Source organism: Taudactylus pleione, unplaced genomic scaffold (assembly GCF_031769625.1).
Source record: "Taudactylus pleione unplaced genomic scaffold, aTauple2 ptg001107l, whole genome shotgun sequence".
NCBI lineage: Eukaryota > Metazoa > Chordata > Amphibia > Anura > Myobatrachidae > Taudactylus > Taudactylus pleione.
Window position 1 is genome coordinate 1,527,361 of NW_028285508.1, and position 21,512 is coordinate 1,548,872.

Below are 21,512 nucleotides of genomic sequence, written 5' to 3' on the forward strand. Positions count from 1 at the left end.
AGGGTAAAGGGGTCTCCATAAGGAGAGATCCAGGACTGAAGCAATGAAATGCAGATCACAATCCCCAGCACCAGCGGCAGCAGCACCACGGACAGCTCCTCCCTGCAGCTCCACTGCTGCTGACTGAGGAAGTTTTTCTCCCCTGTTCGAAATTTTGAAGCTCCCCCCAGCCCCATTCAGAGCACCCCACGCCCCCTCCTCCCCCCAGCACTTGGTGATAGGCTGCAGCCTGGAGTAACTGCTCTCACCTCCTCCCAGCCCTCTCTCTCTCTTTCTCCCTCTCTCTCTCTCTCTTTACAGACTGCACTGGCAGTAGTTAGCAGCGAGCTAGAGACTGCTAGGTGCAGACAGAACTACACCAGAGTCTCATCCACAGATCGCTGTGAACATCTGCAGCCAGATAACAGAACTCTCCCAGCCTGGAGGGGCGCAGGAAGAAGGATACTATTATTATTTATTACTCTCATAAGTGAAAACATTGCACTTGGATTTTTAAACTACTTCATTTCCATTTTCTGCACCGGTACATGAGACAAGGAAGGGGCTTCTCCTCTTCCATGGAATCAGAGGCTGCTGCTGGAGGTGTGAGCTCTATCTTGGACATTATTTGGTGGTGACTGAAAGTCTTCGTCTCTTTCCCTTTTCTGCATCCATAACGGATTGGTCAGCTGCTTGGCTCCTCTGCAAGGAAAAGGGTCTTTGCATCCCACCTGCTCCCTCAGCCCCTCTGTAACCATTCACACTTTCTGGAAATCGCATGCAAGGTGGGGAGACTTGGGATTTATTTTATTTTATTTACTTTTTTTCTCTCCTGGCAGAGACACAGTTGCAGATAAAAGCAGCCGTTGTGTTGGGCACTATGCATTGCATAAATGAATGAATGGCACAGAGACTGATACTTACATACTAATTATTCCAGCAAAGCTCCCCCCCCCCCCCTCCCCAGTCTGGATGGCTATGGATCAGGGGTTGATCATGGAGGACTGAGGCTTGCATCTACCTCTGATATGCTATCTGCGACCTCCACATCAATGCACCTCTTGGCTCATTGAAGAATAAAATGACTGCTAGCCATGAGGACGCGACTGAAGTGCCCATCCAGTGCGCGCTAATCCCGGCTCCTCTGTGAGACATTGTGCATGCAGAGCAGGTGGAAGGGTCCCCAGGCTGCTCTGGACACTACAAGGTACCTCCTTGCATTTGGCTTCAAACGGACTGAGGCTGCACGATACTGGGCAAGAACTAGCCAACTCCTGGAGGATCCTAGGGTGGCACCCTCATCCTTCCCAGCTGGCACAGTGAGTGTGGGTACTGTATGCTCTTTGGGGTCCCTGTCTGCCTTTGCTTGCCCCTTTTTTATTTTTCCTGCTGGGGATTAATCAGCTGCTGGTCTCACTCTCCAGTCAGCCGAGCGAGGAGCCAGCGATCATGTGGCTGAGGAAGGAGATGGATGTGTTGCACATTCTGCTCTTGCTAGCCGTGTCCTGGACACGAACCCGAGCCCTGATCAACTTGAAATACACGGTGGAGGAGGAGCAGAGAGCTGGGACTCAGATTGCCAACGTAGCTAAGGACGCTAAGGATGCTGGCTTCGTGCTGGACCCCAGGCAGCCTGTCTTCAGAGTGGTCTCCAACTCAGCCCCCCACCTGGTGGACATCAACGCATCGGGCTTGCTGGTGACCAAGCAGAAGATAGACAGGGACATGCTCTGCAGGCAGATGCCAAAATGTGTTATCTCTCTGGAGGTCATGTCCAACTCCATGGAGATCTGTGTCATCAAAATAGAGATTAAAGATCTCAATGATAACGCTCCCAGCTTCCCCACTGACCAAATTGACCTGGAAATCTCAGAGACAGCCAGCCCTGGCACTAGGATCCCCCTGGAGAGCGCCTATGATCCAGACTCTGGTAACTTTGGGGTCCAGTCCTATGAGATCACACCCAACGACCTCTTTGGTCTGGAAATAAAGACCAGAGGGGATGGGTCCCGGTTTGCTGAACTTGTGGTGGAGAAAAACCTGGACAGAGAGACCCAGTCTCATTACAATTACATCATTACAGCTCTGGATGGGGGGGACCCTTCCAATTTTGGCACTGTGGAACTGAACATCAAAGTCATAGATTCCAATGACAACAACCCGGTGTTTGAGGAGGCTGCCTACACCGTCAACGTCCCCGAGAATGCCCCTTTGAATGCCCTGGTCATTGATCTCAATGCCACAGATCCCGATGAAGGTACCAATGGGGAAATAGTATACTCCTTCAACAGCTATGTGTCTGACAAGACCAGGGAGCTCTTCAAGATAGACCCTAAAACTGGCGTCATCACCGTCAGTGGAGCCATAGACTATGAGGATGGGCATGTCTATGAAATCGATGTCCAAGCCAAGGATTTAGGACCCAACTCCATCCCTGCCCACTGCAAAGTAACTGTGAATGTTCTGGATGTCAATGACAATGTCCCTGTCATCAACTTGCTTTCAGTCAACAGTGAGGTGGTGGAAGTGAGTGAGAACGCTCCCCCTGGGTATGTAATAGCCCTGGTCAGGGTCTCAGACAGGGATTCAGGCATCAATGGAAGGGTCCAGTGCAAACTGTTGGGCAACGTGCCCTTTAGGCTGCAGGAATATGAAAGCTTCTCCACCATTCTGGTGGACGGCAGGTTAGACAGGGAGCAGAGAGACCAGTACAATTTGACCATCCAGGCCAAGGACGGTGGGAACCCTTCTCTTCAGTCCACCAAGTCGTTTACAGTGAGAATCACCGATGAGAACGACAACCACCCACACTTCTCCAAAACCTTCTACCAAGTCATTGTCTCTGAGAATAATACCCCTGGGGCTTACCTGCTCTCCGTGTCAGCCAGGGACCCAGATTTGGGATTAAATGGGAGTGTGTCCTACCAGCTGGTCCCATCCCAGGTGAGGGACATGCCAGTCTTCACCTATGTGTCCATCAACCCAACCACTGGAGATATCTATGCCCTCAGGTCATTCAATCACGAACAGACCAAGGCTTTTGAGTTTAAGATCTCAGCCAAGGATGGGGGTACCCCACCCCTCCAGAGCAATGTCACCGTCAGGGTGATTGTGGTAGATGTGAATGATAACACTCCAGTGATTACTGCTCCACCCCTGGTCAATGGCACCTCTGAGGTCTACATCCCCAGGAACGCAGGAGTAGGCTACCTAGTGACTGTGGTGAAGGCTGATGACTATGATGAGGGGGAGAATGGCAGGCTGTCCTATGAGGTGACAGAGGGGGACAGGGGCTTCTTTGAGATTGACCAAATCAATGGGGAAATTAGGACCACCAGGACATTTGGGGAAAACTCCAAGACCACCTATGAACTGATTGTAGCAGCACAGGACCATGGCAAGCCCTCTCTCTCTGCCTCAGCCTTGATTTTGATCTACCTGTCCCCAGCACTGGATGCCCAGGAGTCAGTAGGATCTGTTAATTTATCTCTGATTTTTATCATCGCCTTGGGATCTATTGCTGCCATTCTCTTCGTCACCATGATATTTGTGGCTGTGAAATGCAAAAGAGACAACAAGGAAATAAGGACCTACAACTGCAGGTAAGCAGCGAGGCTTAGCGCCTGTGTGAATACGTTTACTAGACATGAAGTCAGAATAAAATGTACACTGTACAGTATTTGCAGCCACAATGTGACAGTTGCAACCCTGGTGGATGGAAGCGCTGTCTGTTATGTATCCGTCTGTAGCTATGAGCTGCAACAAAATATCTCTGCACAGTTCTGTAATTGCCAGGGTGCCAGCAGAGCATGGAGCATCCTGTATTTCCTAATTGGCCTAAATAACCCGCTTTTACTGGTAGAGGGGCACTGAGATATATATAAAGAGACGTATTAAATCTAAGCCCCTAAATAGCTTTGTATCTGGGGTATATCATACCAATAATTTATGTCCAACTGCTGTCTTTCATGCAGGAAGTGCAATGGGGAATTATTAACATGGCTTTGTTTATTTATTTATTATTTTATTTATTTATTTATTTATATTTTATTTTATTTTTTTTGGGGGGGGGCTACTTCACCCTTATCCAATTCACAGAGCAAGTCAATTAATGAGGCAGAGCAGGCAGATGAACAGATACAGGGTGCGCTTCCCATTTTGCACCATTAGGTGGCACTGTGTGCATGGGTAAGGCGCATTTCTGCAGGAGCCTTGCAGGCTGTTCAGTGCATCACAGTGGGAATTTGAAAGAAAACAGGATTCAATGAAAACATGAATTTTACATTTCAATGCATGCCTTTGGAGGTGATCACATGCAGTCCAGCCCTTTCTCTTAGCAGTGTCCCACTTCCCACTATATGTGCGTGTATATATATATATATATATATATATATATATATATACACAGTATAAGTACTACAAAAAACAAAAACAAATTAAGGCTAGATAGGTTACAGATCCCCTTTTTATCAGCATATAAGGGAGCACATCTTTATGTCTCTCACAATTCACAAGTACAGTAGTCCTGGTGATGAGAACATTTTTTTTAAATAAATACCTGTTATTTGCAGCCTATTCTGTGTGTAGAGCTGCTGCCTTGTACAGGGAGTGCCTTGTGCATGGAGCTATCATACCAGTATTGTTTCCTCTACGCTATTGTCAGCTTAACAAAAAAGTTTGGTGGACAAATGCTAACTCTCCATGAATATCAATCAGGTGCCCTACAGGACAGCTGCAGTCTCTCATAAACTGTGTAATCTTGTTACTGGCAGGAGGGTTTGTGACTATTCTGGTATTCATCCATCACTGGGGCACTTCTTGGGGAAGGTAGGCAGAATGCCTGTCTTATGCCTGAGGAGTACAGTACAATATACTGTATAATATATATATATATATATATATATATGTATAAATATACTTAGTGTATGTATGAATATATGTATATATATATATATATATATATATATATATATATATATATATATATAAATCACAGGAATGGTGAGTGCCATGGATTTGTGCATTATATATATATATATATATATATATATATATGAATATATGATAGATAAATAGACATGTGAACAGGCATTTTGTGCACTACAAGTCTGAGCATGGCCACTGACGGCAGCTTACTAGTGTAGTGCATGCTGGACCTGCACTACTAATGATGGGCCACTGTACAAGCTATACATACATATATGTATCTGCTGACCTCTATAATGCATTAGGTGTACTTACAAAATATAGCCACAAGTGTATGTATAACTAAGCCCTGTGTAATAAATAAGGCTTATTGACCCCATTGCTCTGAATCCTTTAGACAACTGCTCAAGTGTAGCGTTACCTTTATGTATTGGGGGAAGTAACATCTTGCTTACCAAATGTTCAAAGATTGCTCAGAACATTTGAAAAACAAGAAGGGATTCTCCAAACTAGTGAGTGAATTGTCTCAGTGGTTGGCAGCTGACGCTATAGAGTAGGCACCTATGTAACAAGTCAGGGAGCGAAACGCATTTCACCCCACTGGTGCAAACATGTGACTCTGCCCAGCGGCACGCACAGCTCACAACGCCCAGCCTTGGTTGGGGTTCTGTCACCATTGCAGAGCAGGGATCTGTCAGCCCTGGAAGCCTCACAATGGAGAATTGCTCTGTTCTGCCTGAGTAATAACTGCATAGAGCTGGTACAGTATAGTCCATGCATAGATTACCTGCATTGGGGGCTCCATTCAGCCCTTCTGTGGTGAGGGGGGACAGCTCCAACTGCACACCCTAATTTTAAATATAGCAAGAGGTACTACCATGCTGAGACTTGTAGTTCAGGAAAAATAAAATGCAGGTGCATATTCTAAAATGTAAGTACACTGTCAGTAAATACAATTATGATAAACTACAATATAGAGTATAATTGAGGTGTTGTTTAAAAAAAAATATATATCTCAAAGCATCACCTGGGAGAGTCAGTAAAAACAATTCTAGAAGCCCCAATACCCCCACACTTGACTGGCGGGGGAGATTAAAATTCTTTCTGCAACCCCAGAAAAAAAAATCCTATCTATATTTTTATTTTATAGTTTAAAAGCTCAGCTGGTTTTTGTGCCCGCTGCGCCCAGCCCGGCTATTTAATTCTGTGGGTTTTTTTTATTATTTTTATTTCCGTCATGATGAAAATGTCATTGGGCCTGAAATATAAATCCATGTCATATTTTTTAGTTTTATGTGACATTTCCAATTGCAGATCACGGTCCCCATTTAATATGATCACTTAGGTCGGTTTTCTGATACCGCTTGCAGATGAAATGTCACTCCAGAATTAACCCTTTCGTTGCCTGTGGCGATAGAGCCGACTAGGAGGGAAGCTGGTGCCCCCATTGCAGACCTGCCAGTAGGGACTAGCTGAGTATTGCTGTGCGCTATATAAATCTGCCAGATACAGGTGCCTTTATAGTTATGTAAATGAGTAGAGCAATATTCCACTGTCAGTGTGAAAAAAAATACAGGTCAGTCAGACTGGACATCAGTACTGTACAAATGATCCTGCAAACACTGGCCTTTGGGGCAGGGAAATGGATGTAAGCTTGTGAGACAGTTATACTCCACTTATATAAAGATATTGCTACTACTTAATGCATTGTGGTATAAAGTGTTCATTTTCTTTCAGCAACAATGTCAGTAAATCTGCATAAAATTGTCAGCAATAAAATATTGGCATGGGTCAGGATTAAAGATCTGCTGGAAGACAGACATTTAATTCAAATACATTGTAACAAGAATATGACCATAACTATGAACATTAGATATATTGTGTTTATGAATGTTTATAAATACAGTCAGATTGTTATGTATCATAAAATAATGATATAATATAAATTGTAAAGATGAAATCAGCCAATAATAGGAGGGCGAACCACTGATATGCAACACACTGTACAACCGGGGAAGATGCACTGACCTCACAATGCTGTTAATTCAGAGATAAATGATACAATATGTGAATTTATTGCTGGGTAAAGGGACTCATAGGTTCCTTCTCTCTCTCTCTCTCTCTCTCTCTCTCTCTCTCTCTCTCTTCTCTCTCTTTCTCTCTCTCTCTCCCTCTTTCTCTCTCTCTATCTCACTCTCTTTCTCTCCCTCACACACACACACTAATGCGTTTTTTTTTTTCGCTTGTAACAACATTAATTTCATACTTAATTTTTTTTCTACGTGAAATAAATTTTCATCTGTAGTCATTGGAGGTTGTGTAGCTATCAGATAGCTCATCACGCATGAATGCATGAGAGAAAACAGCAGCCTTGGGTGAGATTTGGCTGTTCATAACCACTCATTTCAGATAGAGAATCCACCGCACAGAGCCCCATAAACCTCTGTAGTGTTTTCTCCAGGCGAGCACAGGTAGTCCTACACACTTCATTCAGTGCCACGCTCCAAACAGCCAACAGTTAGCCACACGCCACACTGCTGAGTGCCCTGGAAATAAAAGAGTTAAGTTACTTTGTCTTAAGGGGCGCACCAACCTGCAATGAGACTCTGCTGTTCAGTGCAAACCTGCAAAATCCAAGTTTGTTAACACTATTATTTCCTGAAGCCACACAGCAGAAAGATGACACACTGTGTGTATGGACCTAGGGCTGGTTATTGGTTGTGAACTTCAACCAAGGACAATAAAGATTTGGTGCGCCATCCTGGGAGTTGTAGTCCAGCAACAAGTGCGTTGTCCTTATAAATTCTGCAGCTGGCCATTTTAATATTCTGTAAGCCATAGTCACCCACTACTGTTGAGCTGGGAGTTCTCTTCATTAAAATTAGTCTTAAAATCTAAAGTATATTAAATACATGCTTAAACATATGCTCTAGAAATTCTTCTATGTGAAGATGAAAATACATAATAAATATTATATATATATCTATATATATATATATGTGTGTGTGTGTGTGTGTTTGTATGTGTGTTCATGTCACAACCGTTAACTGGAGAGGGTTCCATTTCAGAAAGAGTCAGATTACAGCCCCTCGAGATTCTATTTAATATGGCGAAAATAATGGGTACAAGATGCCTTACATAAGCATTATAGTAGTAGTAAAGATAAAGTTACTTTTAATTCTTGGATATATACATACATTTATATATATATATATATATATATATATATAGTGTTAGTTATTAGTTATAATCATGATTTAAGTTGCACAGAAAATCTATGCTAATACAGTATCCTAATCACCCCCTAATGAGATGGCTGTGTGCGGACATTTATTGTGGTTCCTGACATGCTATTAGTAGTGGATCTCCTTTTCTCTCTCTCTCTTTTTTGTTGTTGTTTGTTTATTTTGTATGTTTATTTTCATTCTTTTATTGGTGTCTATTTTTTCCTTCTGTTGCAGTCTTGTTTTTATACCCGGAGACGTTGTGTTTCCTCTTGCACTGGTGTTGGCTTGTAATAGTTGCTGTTTATTATGTGTGGAGCAGTTATAAAACGTGCATGCCTTTGCACCTTATTAATGTTGTCTTGCAGGATAGCTGAATACTCGTACGGACACCAAAAGAAATCCAACAAGAAGAAAAAAATCAGCAAGAACGACATCCGCCTGGTGCCCCGTGATGTGGAGGAGACGGATAAAATGAATGTGGTGAGCTGCTCCTCCCTTACTTCATCACTAAACTACTTTGACTACCACCAGCAGACCCTTCCGCTTGGGTGCAGGCGGTCAGACAGCACCTTCCTCAACGTGGACAACCAGAACACAAGGAACACAGGGTCCAACCATGTCTACCATCACACCTTCACCAACCAGAGTCCTCCACAGCCCGATCTCATCATCAACGGGATGCCTCTACCAGAGGTGAGTACCATGAACCGCCACGTTTTACTGTACCAGCCACATGCTGTTATGAACACCACGGGTGAAATGCATTGTGGGTCAGGCATGGTCTTTAAAAGCCAATGAAAGTTGACCCTCCAGATGACTAAAGTGAGATATCTCTGTCTACATCTTTTGTGCCTCCATAACCTTTGCCTAATAACTTGAGTTTTTCATGTCAGTCTCCCATGATGGTTTTGTTGATGTGGCACGGTAACTATGTGTGCAACCTAAAAAGGATTTCTCATATCACTTGCATTTATCAGTGTTACCATTATTACCGGTGAATGGTGGAAATGAAGAGTATATTAAAATCATATTATCTACTTGTTTTGTGAAGAATCCAAAAACTTTCCTCAATTGATTTTGAAAAGTTGGAGGTCTGCGATTTCACCCCCCACCACAACTTCTACTTCACCCCGTCCCCTCCCCAATCTGCTGGTGACAATAGGCCTGAGCAGGCTGCCAGCCAGCCAGCCAATAACCTTTGATATCGATTTGATACATTTTAGAAACAATGAACCCTTATTGTTACATTTGGATTCCTTGATAAGTTTAAATGCATTATTCCGCAATATGAACAGTGTTTCACAAATCATCTAATATGTATTTGGGGATAGCAATTTAAAAAAAAAAAGGCAATTATGGGGTTTCTAATAAAATTGTATCACAATCAAAAGTATGTTTGTTGTAACTGAATGCTTAATCATTTCCTGCCTGACACTCAAAGGCCACAAATAGCACAGTTTAAGTATATTCATTATATATGTCGACATTGACGTCATTTGGTTGTAGTCTTGTTACGTTGGTTAGGGTGTGCATGGGTGTAGGGTGTCATTTAGATTTGAACCAAAATAACGATTATAATTTAATGTTTATATTTTAACATATGTCATATACTTACTGAAGCGAAAGTATTATTCTACATAATGCAGCGATTTTATGGTATAATTAAAGGGTGTAGTTATTTCACGAGCTGTTATAATGAATGTTAGAGGACAGTGTTGTACTGAAAATCTGTATCCTAAAATACATTCTGATGTTTTGGATAGAGGGTTAATTTGTACTTATAGGAGGGAAGAGATGGCATTTGGGTCAGAGCTATAATGGTTTTAATGTTTTCCTTGTTCCATGGCTGGTGTGGTTATAGTATTAAAGATCACACTTCCAAAGCATGTCCCAATTACTTGGAGAGGCCAGGTAGCTAGTATGATGTGTGACTTTATCTTTTATCGGCACAGAGATCACTTTCACACACATAATATCACCAAAGAGCGTTCTTGTACAAAGGAAACTGACAGCAGCTTAGAGATTGCATTTACCACCCTACAAATGTGCTGCCATTCACCATACACTGACGCAGCAGCGGCACAGACAAATATTATCTACTGTTCTCTGATGTCTGTCTCCTGGGCCAGCCTGGCAGAAAAAAAAATGAGTGCAAGCCTGAGGCCGAGTGATAGAGCTTTACAAGCAACTTAATGAGCATTGGTGTGATAGAGGTGTTCACAGACAAAGCGATGGAGAGTTTTGCGAGCTAGACGTTGTTTTGTACACTTGAAATAATCAAATTCCGAGAAAAGTAACATTTCACATCCAGAAATTAGGAAAAGAGGCGTGGCATGATAGCAGTAAGGGCGTAGCTGAGTCACCATGGGGTGTAACCACACCTTGGGGGCGTGTTTAGCACCTGTGAAGCGCTAAATTGAGCCTTAGCCAAATACTGCACCGCTCTGAACACATTGCATTGACATGTGCGGCACCTATTCACCATGGCTCAGCTATGACTAGATGAGCCAAGTGGTTCTTATCTGCCATCAAATTCTATGTTTCTATTATGCACCCTGGGGGGCACAAGTGATGCCTCCTAGCTCTCGCACTGAGGAACAGAATTGTCTATGCATGCCATAGCCAATGTCCCACTGTACTGTAAGCAGACATTTTGAGAGTGGTTCCGATATTCATCCAATCAAAATTCATTAAGAACTAGTGACATCACTAAAGCATGATACACTTGGGGTGGTGGCGTATCAACCCTTCTAAAGAGGACAGGTGTAAATTTTGCCCATATCAACCAATCGGCTTCTAGCTATCATTTATCTAAGACAGTCTATAAAATAATAGTCAGAACCTGATTGGTTGGTTTGGGCAATACCACAACCTGTCCTCCCTTATGTGGTTTAAATGTTGCAGGTAGATCTAAACGGACGATGATAATATGCTATACTGAATGGGTTCTATTAATAATTGACAATTCACAACCAATGAGACCTGAGTGCGGCCGCACCGCGGAGCCAGACGAGCTGTCCGTGGCAGCCGGGCACTCCGGAGAGAGGGCCAGGAAAATTCTCTCCGCAATATAAAATTCCATCAGATACTATAGCTAGTAAAAGTAAACAAGTGAAAACGTTATTCCTCATTAACCAGCAAAATCATTAGGAGGTTCATTTTAAATTTTTCACATTTCTTCAGGTTATCACATTGGAGATGTTATGCTTCTGTATTACAGGATACTTTGCCTGTATTTTGTATTTTTTATTTTTATTTGGTTGGCTGTTTAAGATCATTTGGAGCAGTCCACCTTGATGCCTAGGTGTATTTACCCCGGACGCAACATAAGGGGCTTTTAACTGAATTTTTGGGTGCTAGGTTAACAGACCGGTCATTGCTGCTGACATCTATAAATAAATATGATAGAAAACGAAGATGCATTTGGAACTGTGTAACCTGTGGGGTTGTACGGGGGAACAGTGATGCCAACTTTAAGCCAGGAACTGTGGTTTGGGGATCATGAAGTCAGATGTTTTTGCAACGCTGAGATTGGGTCGCTGTGACATCCCTGGCCCCACCCTTCAGTAATACTCAACCAACCCGCAGTGTGCATTTCTCTAAAGCAAGTCTGCAAAACTGTCAGTCACTCTTTGTCTGATCTATTAGAGACCTTATTCCTAACATGGCAACCTACTGCAGAGGAGTGAATGAGACCGTGCTGGTCATATATAGTTAAGTATAAACACTGCAGTTACGCCTTGTACACTATTCAGCTCCATAGATACATTAATATCAAACACTGGCTTGATTCGCTCTTCGACATGACGTTACAGTGCAAGGATTTGTTTATTTTATTCTATAGTGTAATACTTGTTACGCAATCTATTTGAATATTGATACATTTGTATTTTAGACAACTTTGCATTTTTGCTGAATATTGTTTCTTTAATTGTTCAAATTGGCCACATAGGGACTCATTTTGAAGTTTAAATCTCATTATTGGCTTGTTACAAAATTAAAACAACAACAGCCAAACAGGCAGACGAGACGAGATAATCTGATGTGTATAAATAATTATCTGTGGGCTTAAATTTCAATCAAAGGTATTAGACAGAAATGTGAAGTTTTTCTCCGTGAGGCAAATTGTTTTACATTAAACAAAAACACTGCACAAAATATGTTTAATTCAGTATGAATTTTAATATGAGTTTAAACTATGTGTTTAGGAATTATTGTCTTCTGTTTACAAAGAGATAGCATGTAAAGATTACAACCAATCAGAGATAGTCTGTCATAAGCCTAACTTGTACTAAAATGATTATAGCTATATCTGATTGATTGATTGATTGATTGATTGATTGATTGATTGATTAGTTGTTGGTTGACTTGCCTTGGTTTGATTGCTAACTCAATAGCCAATCTTATAAAATTCTAATTTAGCACTGCTGCAAATTAGAGAGTCACCATCTTCCTAAGATTGCAGGTCCAGCAATGTATACTGTATAACTTCATTGTGCTAATTGTCTTTTGTAGTCAATACTGTGAATTTAGGGTTGTGTTCCTGTGTTTTGTTATAGGGGTGAGTTTGCTGTCTAATACCCCTTTTCCACTGACCTGAAAATCCCAGGTAATTGCACATGGACGCGCATCAACCTGGGATTTTGGTCAGTGGAAACGGCTCCACCCAGGTCCAGTCACCGGGGAGCCAACACTGCTAGGGAGCATGGTTTTTCTCGGGAAGGAGCGGGATAAGGCTCCGAACCAGGACCTGTTTACACCAAGGGGAGAGCCGCATTTCGGCGCAAGGAGGTGATGTCATCTCCAAGCGATGGCAATGCACCCGAGTGCAGTATGAACGGTGCCGATCCAGGTATAACCCACATTGGGGCCGCAGTGTAATACCCCTTTTCCACCAAAATTCCGGGTCTGACCCGGAGTTGGAACAAAGTTCCTATCCGGATCAGTCCCGGAATTTAGCCGGCGCCGACTTGATATATTCCCGAGTTGGCGCCGCTCACACCGGAGTCGGGTCTGCATAGACCCGGCTATTCCGGCGTGAAAGTAGACGCTTGGAGATGATGTCATCTTCAAGCGCTACTGAAGCCGGACCAATTGGCCGGCTTGCAGTGCACTCCAGGTCATCGTGACCCGGAGTGCGCTGTTCTCACAGCAGGGTTTCATGGGCTTTTGCACCAGGGAGCTGCCCGGCTTAACCCTGCCATAACCCAGGTTTTAGCTCCGGTGTAAAGTGGTATGTCCCAGGTCTGACCTGGGTCAAACCTGGGACCTTAGTGTAAAAGGAGTATAAGTAAGCTTATATTAATTACTAGTCCAAAGTATAGACATTGGATTCTCTGGTAAAAAAATAAATAAAAAAGGATCCAGATGAGGAAGTTAAAAATAAATAAAGTCTAAAAAGCAATAACCAAAGCCCCCTATGCATCTAGATGGGAGGTGTACTGCATTCCCGCTGTTGGAAGCCACCTTGTCATTATGTAATGCTTTGATTATTATTATCACCGTTTGTCATTGATATGGTGCCACAAAGTGTCTGCAGGGCCGCACCAGGGGCTAAACATAAAAACATTGCCAAACAGCAGAGCGTTGGTACAGTATAGCCGTGCTAATCCACGTATGCAATCTTATACACAGACGTCAGGGTGCAAAAATAGGCACTTCATTCAGAGACCAGAAACTAACGCCTATTGTCCGGCGTTCTCCATGTCCATCTATGGATTTTACTGTTCACTAGCCGAGGATTTCAGTAGCCTGTGCAATTAGTGGCGTAGACCAACTAGCAATAAATTAAATGCTAAACGATTACTCATTAGCACTGTCTGTAAGCCACAAATCTGGCAAAGACTGACCAGAGCTGCAATTCGGCCAGATGATGCCTATAGGCTGCCTTACGGCTTATAAGCTTGAAGCAGCCATCACCAGTCTTACAGAGGTAATAAAAGTTATCACATCCAACATATTACAGTCTGGTTTCAGCAAGGAAGTTCCCTATTCATCCACAGCAATGGGTCATTTTATTTCTAATTTAGCGTTTCGATGCCCAGGCACAAATCTACTGCTTCCGGCTTTAATGCTTCATTCTGTAAGGACCGGAATTGGTTCACGCAATTGGAAGGGTACACACTATACAGATATATCTGCTGATGATGGTCGTTCATACACACTCAATGACCGTTATCTGCTTCTGGCCGCTGGTCCCGCTGGCCAGGGGGGCGTTTCCCGCCCCCCTCCACGCGGCCTGTGATGCATGTGTACGGGCGGTTGTCAGACCACCCGGAAGACTAGGCAAGTCTCCCGGAACCGGCCGTCGCCGGCCCGCACCCCCCGTTTACGCCCACACTCCCCCCATAAAGGCCCACTTACTGTGCAAAGTGGGCAGTCCGAGGGGGGGGGGAATGATACGTTTTGCGCTGAATCACATCATCGTAGCCCCGCTCCCCACTTTACAGTGCCTGTGTTATCTGCTCTATCCAGCGAGGAGCGGGGCCATTGTGTCATTGTAGCCCAACTCCCTGCTTTACAGCGCCTGTATCATCGGCTCTGTACAGCTGGGGGGCGGGGCCGCAATGACGCGATTGTGCCACCATGCTCCCCCGCACCGCCCACCGTCTGTGAGTAGAGAGTCGACCTGGCAGCCTAAAAGTCGGTAAGTATGGGTATAGTGCGAGTATTTAGAAGTGGAGATGTTGCCCATAGCAACCAATCAGATTCTAGCTATTATCTTCTAGACGGTGCTAGATTAATGTTAAGTAAATATACCCCTAAAGCTGGGTACACACTGACAGATATATGAGCCATCGTCCAGTGTGTACCAGTTCATAGACATATCACATTGGCTGTGCTGCACAGCCGATGGACAGATATATCTACAGACCACCTGTACACACACAGCGGCAGCCGTGAGGAGGGGGACGGGACCTGCCCCCGCCCGCCAGCCGCCGGGACTCGCGGCCAGACACAGATGATGGCCGTCCAGTGTGTATGAATGACCATCATCTGCAAATATATCACTCGATCTGCAGATATATCTGTATAGTGTGTACCCCCCATTAGAGCATACAAGCCAGCATGCAGTGGTAGTGCTCTGGCTAAATTCCTTGTGCTGCAGTTTCCAGCTCATTATTTTTAGTTACAGGAGAAATCAGAGCAGGCTGCACATAATGTAATCGCATATGCTTATCGCTGGCGTGTGCTGAGCCTGTTTTCATGTATTATGCTGTAAGGGAACTCTCTAAAATGACCACCTGTCTATCAAGAAGCGCCAGGCTTGTTTTGATATGTAGCTGGTCTTTAATGAGAGAAGCTTTTAGTTTAACAGTTGTGAATCTTGAAAAATTGCTCCCCGGGGAGCTGCGTTCTCCTGAAGAGACCTGCTACAGGAGACAGAGCTCTTCTTTTTTTAACTCTCTTATTTACAAAGCGGATTCTTTTTACTAAAAGGAAAAGTGACAGCGATACAGTCTGGGATAGAAGTTTTTTTGGGGGGGGGGTTTGTTTCATTTTGTTTTGTTTTTTTCTTTCTTTAAAGTGCTGTGTAGTAAACAAACATTAATATTTTATAAGTTCCCAAAATATTTAATTGCATGCAGAGCTAAAAAGAAATTGTGTATCAAACACAGTGGACATTAGTTTAAATGGGGATATGTATCAATACAGTATGGGCCATGTTCAATATGGGAGCGAAAAGTCCGTGCTGGACTTTTCGCTCCACATCGGAGGTTAGAGTGGGGATAAAGTATCGGGCGCGTGCCCGCTTAACCCCGTATTCAATTTAAAAGGAGCGAAAACGGGACCCAGCAAAATTAGAACTACGTAAAAAAAAGGGAATTTTCGGAAATGTGCCTGGGACCCCCTTAAAGATGTCCAGACATGGGGGATCACTATGGGTACCCCCATTTTTGCCTGCTGAAGGAAGTCAGGGTTTGTAATAGCCGCGGCAGGTGCGTATTTGCGGCTATGAAGAAGTGGTGAAGAATAGCACTTAGGAATAGTTTTTTTTTTTAATATCTATCAAATTTGGGGTACAGGAAAATGGGGGTAAGCATATTTTTAAGTCCCCAAAGTGCATTTTAAAAATTCTTCAAAAATGCACCTGCCGCTGCCACCCGCTTTCTTTTAAACACCTGCCGCATACTTGGGAAACCCCTGAATTAATTTCACTATTTAAAAATGTGTTCCCCATTTTTTTTTTTTTCACCCCAAAATTAAATTTTTTTTTGGGTTGTCGCTATTTTTTTTTAAACTTTTTTTGACACAGTTCATATTTAGGGGGTATTCCCATGGGTGCAGGCTATTTTTTTTAAATCCTGCACCCCTAAACCCCAATTCTGCATTTTTTTCGCCATGTAACACATGGTGAAAACTTATCCCCGTTTTTTTTCAAAGACTTTTCGCCGATGCTTTGAAATTGAATACGGGGATAATGAAAATAGGCAAAAATGACGTAATCGGCGATAAATTATCGCCAATAATGGCCTTTTCGCTTTAAATTGAATATGGCCCTATGTATCTATATAAGGAAAGAAAGAGGATGTTTCATGAGGCGGGATGTACTATGCATCGCATTTTGCAACCAATACATCCCGCCACTTATCGGGTTCACAATGGCGTTAATAATGCCGATATGACTTAGAATTGCAAACAAAAACATAAAGCACAGCTCTTCTGAAAGTGTCCCTTGCGATGATAGGACTTCCAGGTTTATAACCCAATAGTCCCTCCCAGGGTCTCCCGCACTGCATGTATAGAAGGCATTACCTAATGAGTCCAAGCTCCAGAAGGTAACGCATTTCCGAGCTTGGTACATATGGGGAATGCGACCAAAACTCAGAAAACTGCAGCTTTCAGAATTTTGTCCATATTTTGCTTGTAGTACATCCCACCCATAGTGACAATACTTTTATTAAAAAACAACCTCTTATAATAGAAATGGTGCACACAAGGTCAGTGGTGCATGAACTGCTTTACAGTGCATGCCTGATGCAAAGTCCAATGAAACGCGTCGGGTAAGTGGCTTGGCATACACATTAAGATCAGGAGAAGAGCAGATTTGGACTCCTGTTTTCGGCACTTCACCGGAAGCAACAATTGGACTGTTTAGAGGCAGTATACTATGTTAAGTAGTTCTTACACCACTGATCGGGTATGCATTGTTTTCCGCTATAATAGACAGATTTTAATGAAGGTATTTTTACAATGAAGCATCTATTTCATTTCCCTATATGGATTTACTAGTCTAAATAAGAATTCATAAAAAAAAAGTGAACGTTTTCGGAGTTTGGCTGCGGGAACCAACGCCATCTTCGATATGGAGTCGATTCCCGTAGCCCCGCCCCTTCCCGATGGTCTGGGGTTGTGAAGAGGGGTATGAGCGGACCTCTGACTACTCAGCAGCTTTGCACATGCGGGAACTCAGTTGGCGCGGAAGCACAGTGGTAAGTAACCCTGCTACTTCTGTATAAGTGTTAGTGATCACGTGGATAGCTTTTCGGAGCAGCTGTTCCCGCACCAGAGCAATACTGAATAGCCTTGGTAGTTAAGTATTCACTGCCGCAACTCGTCCCAGGTGATGAATAGGCCCCTATGTCTGTGATTGCCCAACCTCGTTTTTATTACTGTTTTTTCCAAAAATGATAAAGTGCCACAGAATTTGCTGGAGCTGTACAAGTAACAACTAATACATATAAATAATAAATTAATAACATCTACACTTATTTACCATTCAATGTTTATTATATATATTGCTTCCTGGTTATGCAGCAATTTACAGAGAATTTTTAGGACGTCACATCAGTCCCTGCCCCAGTGGATCTTGCAAACTATGGGCCTGATTCAGACCCACTCGCAAGCGGCTGTCCGCTCGCAAGTGGGTCGATGGTGTGCACTGCGCATGCGCACGACGGAGGGAGCTCCGTCGTGCGCATGCGCAAGACGTGACGAGCGAAGGACTTTCCTTCACTCGTAGTGTCTGATCAAAGGGGGCGTGCTGTTGATGTTGATTAACAGCACGCCCCCTTTGGTGGGCGTGCCGGGGGCGTGCCTGCCAGACGGAGGCGTTCCCATGGGAACGCCTACCGTCAGAAGCCGGCCCCACTGACATCACTAGTGATGTCAGTGGGAGTGATTTTGGCTCTGATAGAGCCAAAATCACTCCTGGCCTTGTGGTTGAGAAACTCAACCGCAGGCTTCTGGTCGCACTGGCGATGGCCGCGATGGTCAAAACCATCGCGACCATCATCCTGCACGCTCGTATAGGCTGTGGGTGGTGACCCACAGCTATACGAGCGTCCAGGAGGACGCTCCATTTTAATGGAGGTGGGCCCTGATTCAGAGGGAGCGCTCTGGTCAGAGCGTCCGACTCTGAGTCAGGGCCTATATTCCCTGCAACACAGACATTCACATACTAGGGGTAATTTTGTCAGAAGTCAGTTAACCTAACAGTATGTCTGTGGAATGTGGGAGGAAACCGTAGCACCTGGAGGAAACACAAACAGTGAGAGAACATACAAACTCCACACCAATATGATTCTTGAGAGGTTTGAATCATACCCATGAGAGGCATGAATGTTAACCATTGTACCACATGCTGCTCTCTCTCTCTACAAACACACGCATGCACGCACACACACACACACACAAATACACACACACATATATATTCCTGGATTTGAACCTATTCTTACCCGTGTACATACTTAATGGATATATCCTAGGCGATGATACACTCGAGTAAGCAATTCACAGCATGCCCTGATAGCCAAAGCAACTCCAGACTAATGAGTAGACTGCGCATCCATACATTATATTATGCTCACTAATCTATCCATTAGAGATGGACATCGACCTGCTTCACAATGCTGGTAATTGTGGCAATGTCTATCAGAGGGCAAGACCACGATGGCGCATTTACTTCACCATGCCCCCAGCACAGCCTACTTCTGGTGCAGTACCAACCGGCCAGCATAAAGGTCGGCACAGTACGGTTTGTCAAAAATGCCAAGTTGAAAGTGGAAAGTTCCTCTTAAGGGTATAGTTACTAATGTGTGGGTTTTTAGAAGTGAAGATGTTGCCCATAACAGCCAATCAGATTCTAGCTATTATTTTATAGAAGGTGCACTACTAGATAAATGATAAGTAGAATCTGATTAGTTGCTATGGGCAACAACTCCTCTCCTAAAACCTGCACTTTATTAAATATACCCCTTAGGGCCATATTCAATATGGGGCGAAAAGTCCATTACCAGCGATAATTTATTGCCGATGACGTCATTTTCGCTAGTTTCAATTATCCCCATATTCAATTTCAAAGATTTTCGCAGGTGCGAAAAGTCTTTTGTAAAAAAACGGGGATAAGTTTTATCCACTGCAGAGGTGGCGAAAAAAAGTGCAGAATTGGGGTGTAGGGGTGCAGCATAAAAAAAAAAAAAATAGCCTGCAGCCTTCGGAATGTCCCCTTAATGTAACATTTTAAAATAAAGATTCCTTAGGACACCCCAAAATAGGTACTTTCATTTTGGGGGTGAAAAAAAAATGTTGGGGAACAAACTTAAAAACTAGCGAATTAGCCTCAGGGGGGGGTTCCCCATGTTTGCAGCAGGTGTTTTCTAGAACACGGGTGGTAGCAGCAGGTGGATATTTGAAGAATTACAAAAAAAACACTTTAAGAACTTAAAAATTTGCTTGCACCCATTTTCATGTACCCCAAATTTGACGGGACTAGTTATTTCCCCCCAAAAAAAGAAGATAAATGCTATTCTTCACCACTTCTTCACAGCCACATTTATGCACCTACCTCGGCTATTTAAAAACCCTGATTACCTTCAGCAGGCCAAATCGGGGGTACCCATAGTGATCTCCCATGTCAGACCATCTTTTGGGGGGTGACAGGCTGATTTCCCCTAAAGTGACAGGACTTTAGGATACTTACCTTTCCGCCATGTCCCGTTTTCGCCGGATCCTAATTGAATACGGGAATAAGCGGGCATGCTCCGGCTACGTTATCCCTGCAAACAACGGCGATGATGGCGAAACGTCTGACCTCGGACTTTTCGTGTCAAATTGAATATGGCCTTTAGCCCCGTATTCAATTTGGAGCGAAAATCCAGATGACGTCATTTCGCCAGGCGGAAAAGTGTCGCCGTATTTAATTTGAAAGACTTTCCGTCTAGGAAAAGGTGCAGAATTGGGGTTTTGGGGTGCAACGTTGCGGGAACCCCCGTGCAGCCTTCAGACAGTCCCCCAAAGGGAAACTATAAAAAAAAAACACTTGAGAACAACCCAGTGAAAAAAAAAAAACCATCGGGGACAAAGTTAAAAACTAGCGAACTAGACTCCAGGGGGGTCCCCAAGTTTGCCCCAGGTGTTTTTTTCATTGCAGATGCTTGTGGCAGGTGGATTTTTCACGATTTTTTAAACTTAACTTTAACAACCTTAAAATATGCTGACCCCCATTTTCAAGTACCCCAAATTTGCTGGGATAAGTTATTTTCTGCAAAAAAACCTCCTGAATACTATTCTGCACCACGTATAGAAAAATGCTATTTAGCAGCTATTGAGCCCGTTTAAAAACACCAAATACCTTCAGCAAGCCAAATCGGTGGTAATCATAGCTAACCCCCATGTCAGAGCATCTTTTGGGGGGTGATTTGCCCAAATCTGACAGGACTCTCCGCTTGTTTCAGTTTTGCCGGGTCCCGTTTTCGCCTACTTTCAAACTGAATACGGGTATACGCGGGGACGAGAGCTATACTTTTCCGCCTGCAAAATAGGCGAAGTAGGCAAAATGTCTGGGAGGTGGAAAAGTATCGCAGGTCCGGCTCAAATTGAATGCGGCTCTTAGTGTCTAAGCATTCCCCTAGTAACACTGACACTTTACTGGAACTAAAAAGGTGGAACGTGTATAAATCATGGCCATTTGGAGCTAGGAAAGTTCCATTTATACATTTACATAATTCTTTACCATCCAATACAACCTTATTGGTCAGCTTTCAGGCATAGCACAGCCAGCAAATTATATAATACTAGAATTAAAGTAAATGATAGTAGAGATGATTTTATGGTCCTTGTCCTATATGGGAAATCTCAGTCCTACACGTTAAAATTAAAACGGCTGACTATGCCGCCTACAGTATTCACCACACATTTTTGTTTCATAATTATGTGGAAACTGCAGTTATGGCCACGTTAGATTACAATATCTTCGGATGGTGTAAACCGCTTTAAGCCTATGGAGGCTTTACTCAAAGGAGAGAGATATTCCAATCCCTCTCCTGCAGCCTCCGGCCGGTTACAGGGTGTCACAACTGGGCGGGCATTTTACATGTGCCCGTCCATATCAGCTGCCAATCAGTGGCGGCCTCTGTGGAAAGTGTACTGGCAGCC

At 43.6% G+C, this 21,512-nt stretch overlaps 1 protein-coding gene across 3 annotated transcripts in view; it reads left to right on the top strand.

Moving 5' to 3' along the window:
* The first annotated feature begins 296 nt into the window (after positions 1-296).
* The window catches only part of PCDH19 (protocadherin 19), a 180,591-nt gene continuing 159,375 nt past the window's right edge, over positions 297-21,512 (top strand). For 2 of the 3 annotated variants that reach the window (XM_088461817.1, XM_088461818.1), the window contains exons 1-2: positions 297-3,581; positions 8,498-8,825. In XM_088461817.1, coding sequence (XP_088317943.1) covers positions 1,429-3,581; positions 8,498-8,825 — 2,481 coding nt within the window. In that variant the 5' untranslated portion in view covers positions 297-1,428. The remainder of the gene's footprint in view (positions 3,582-8,497; positions 8,826-21,512) is intronic. The other variant, XM_088461819.1, reaches the window with a different exon arrangement.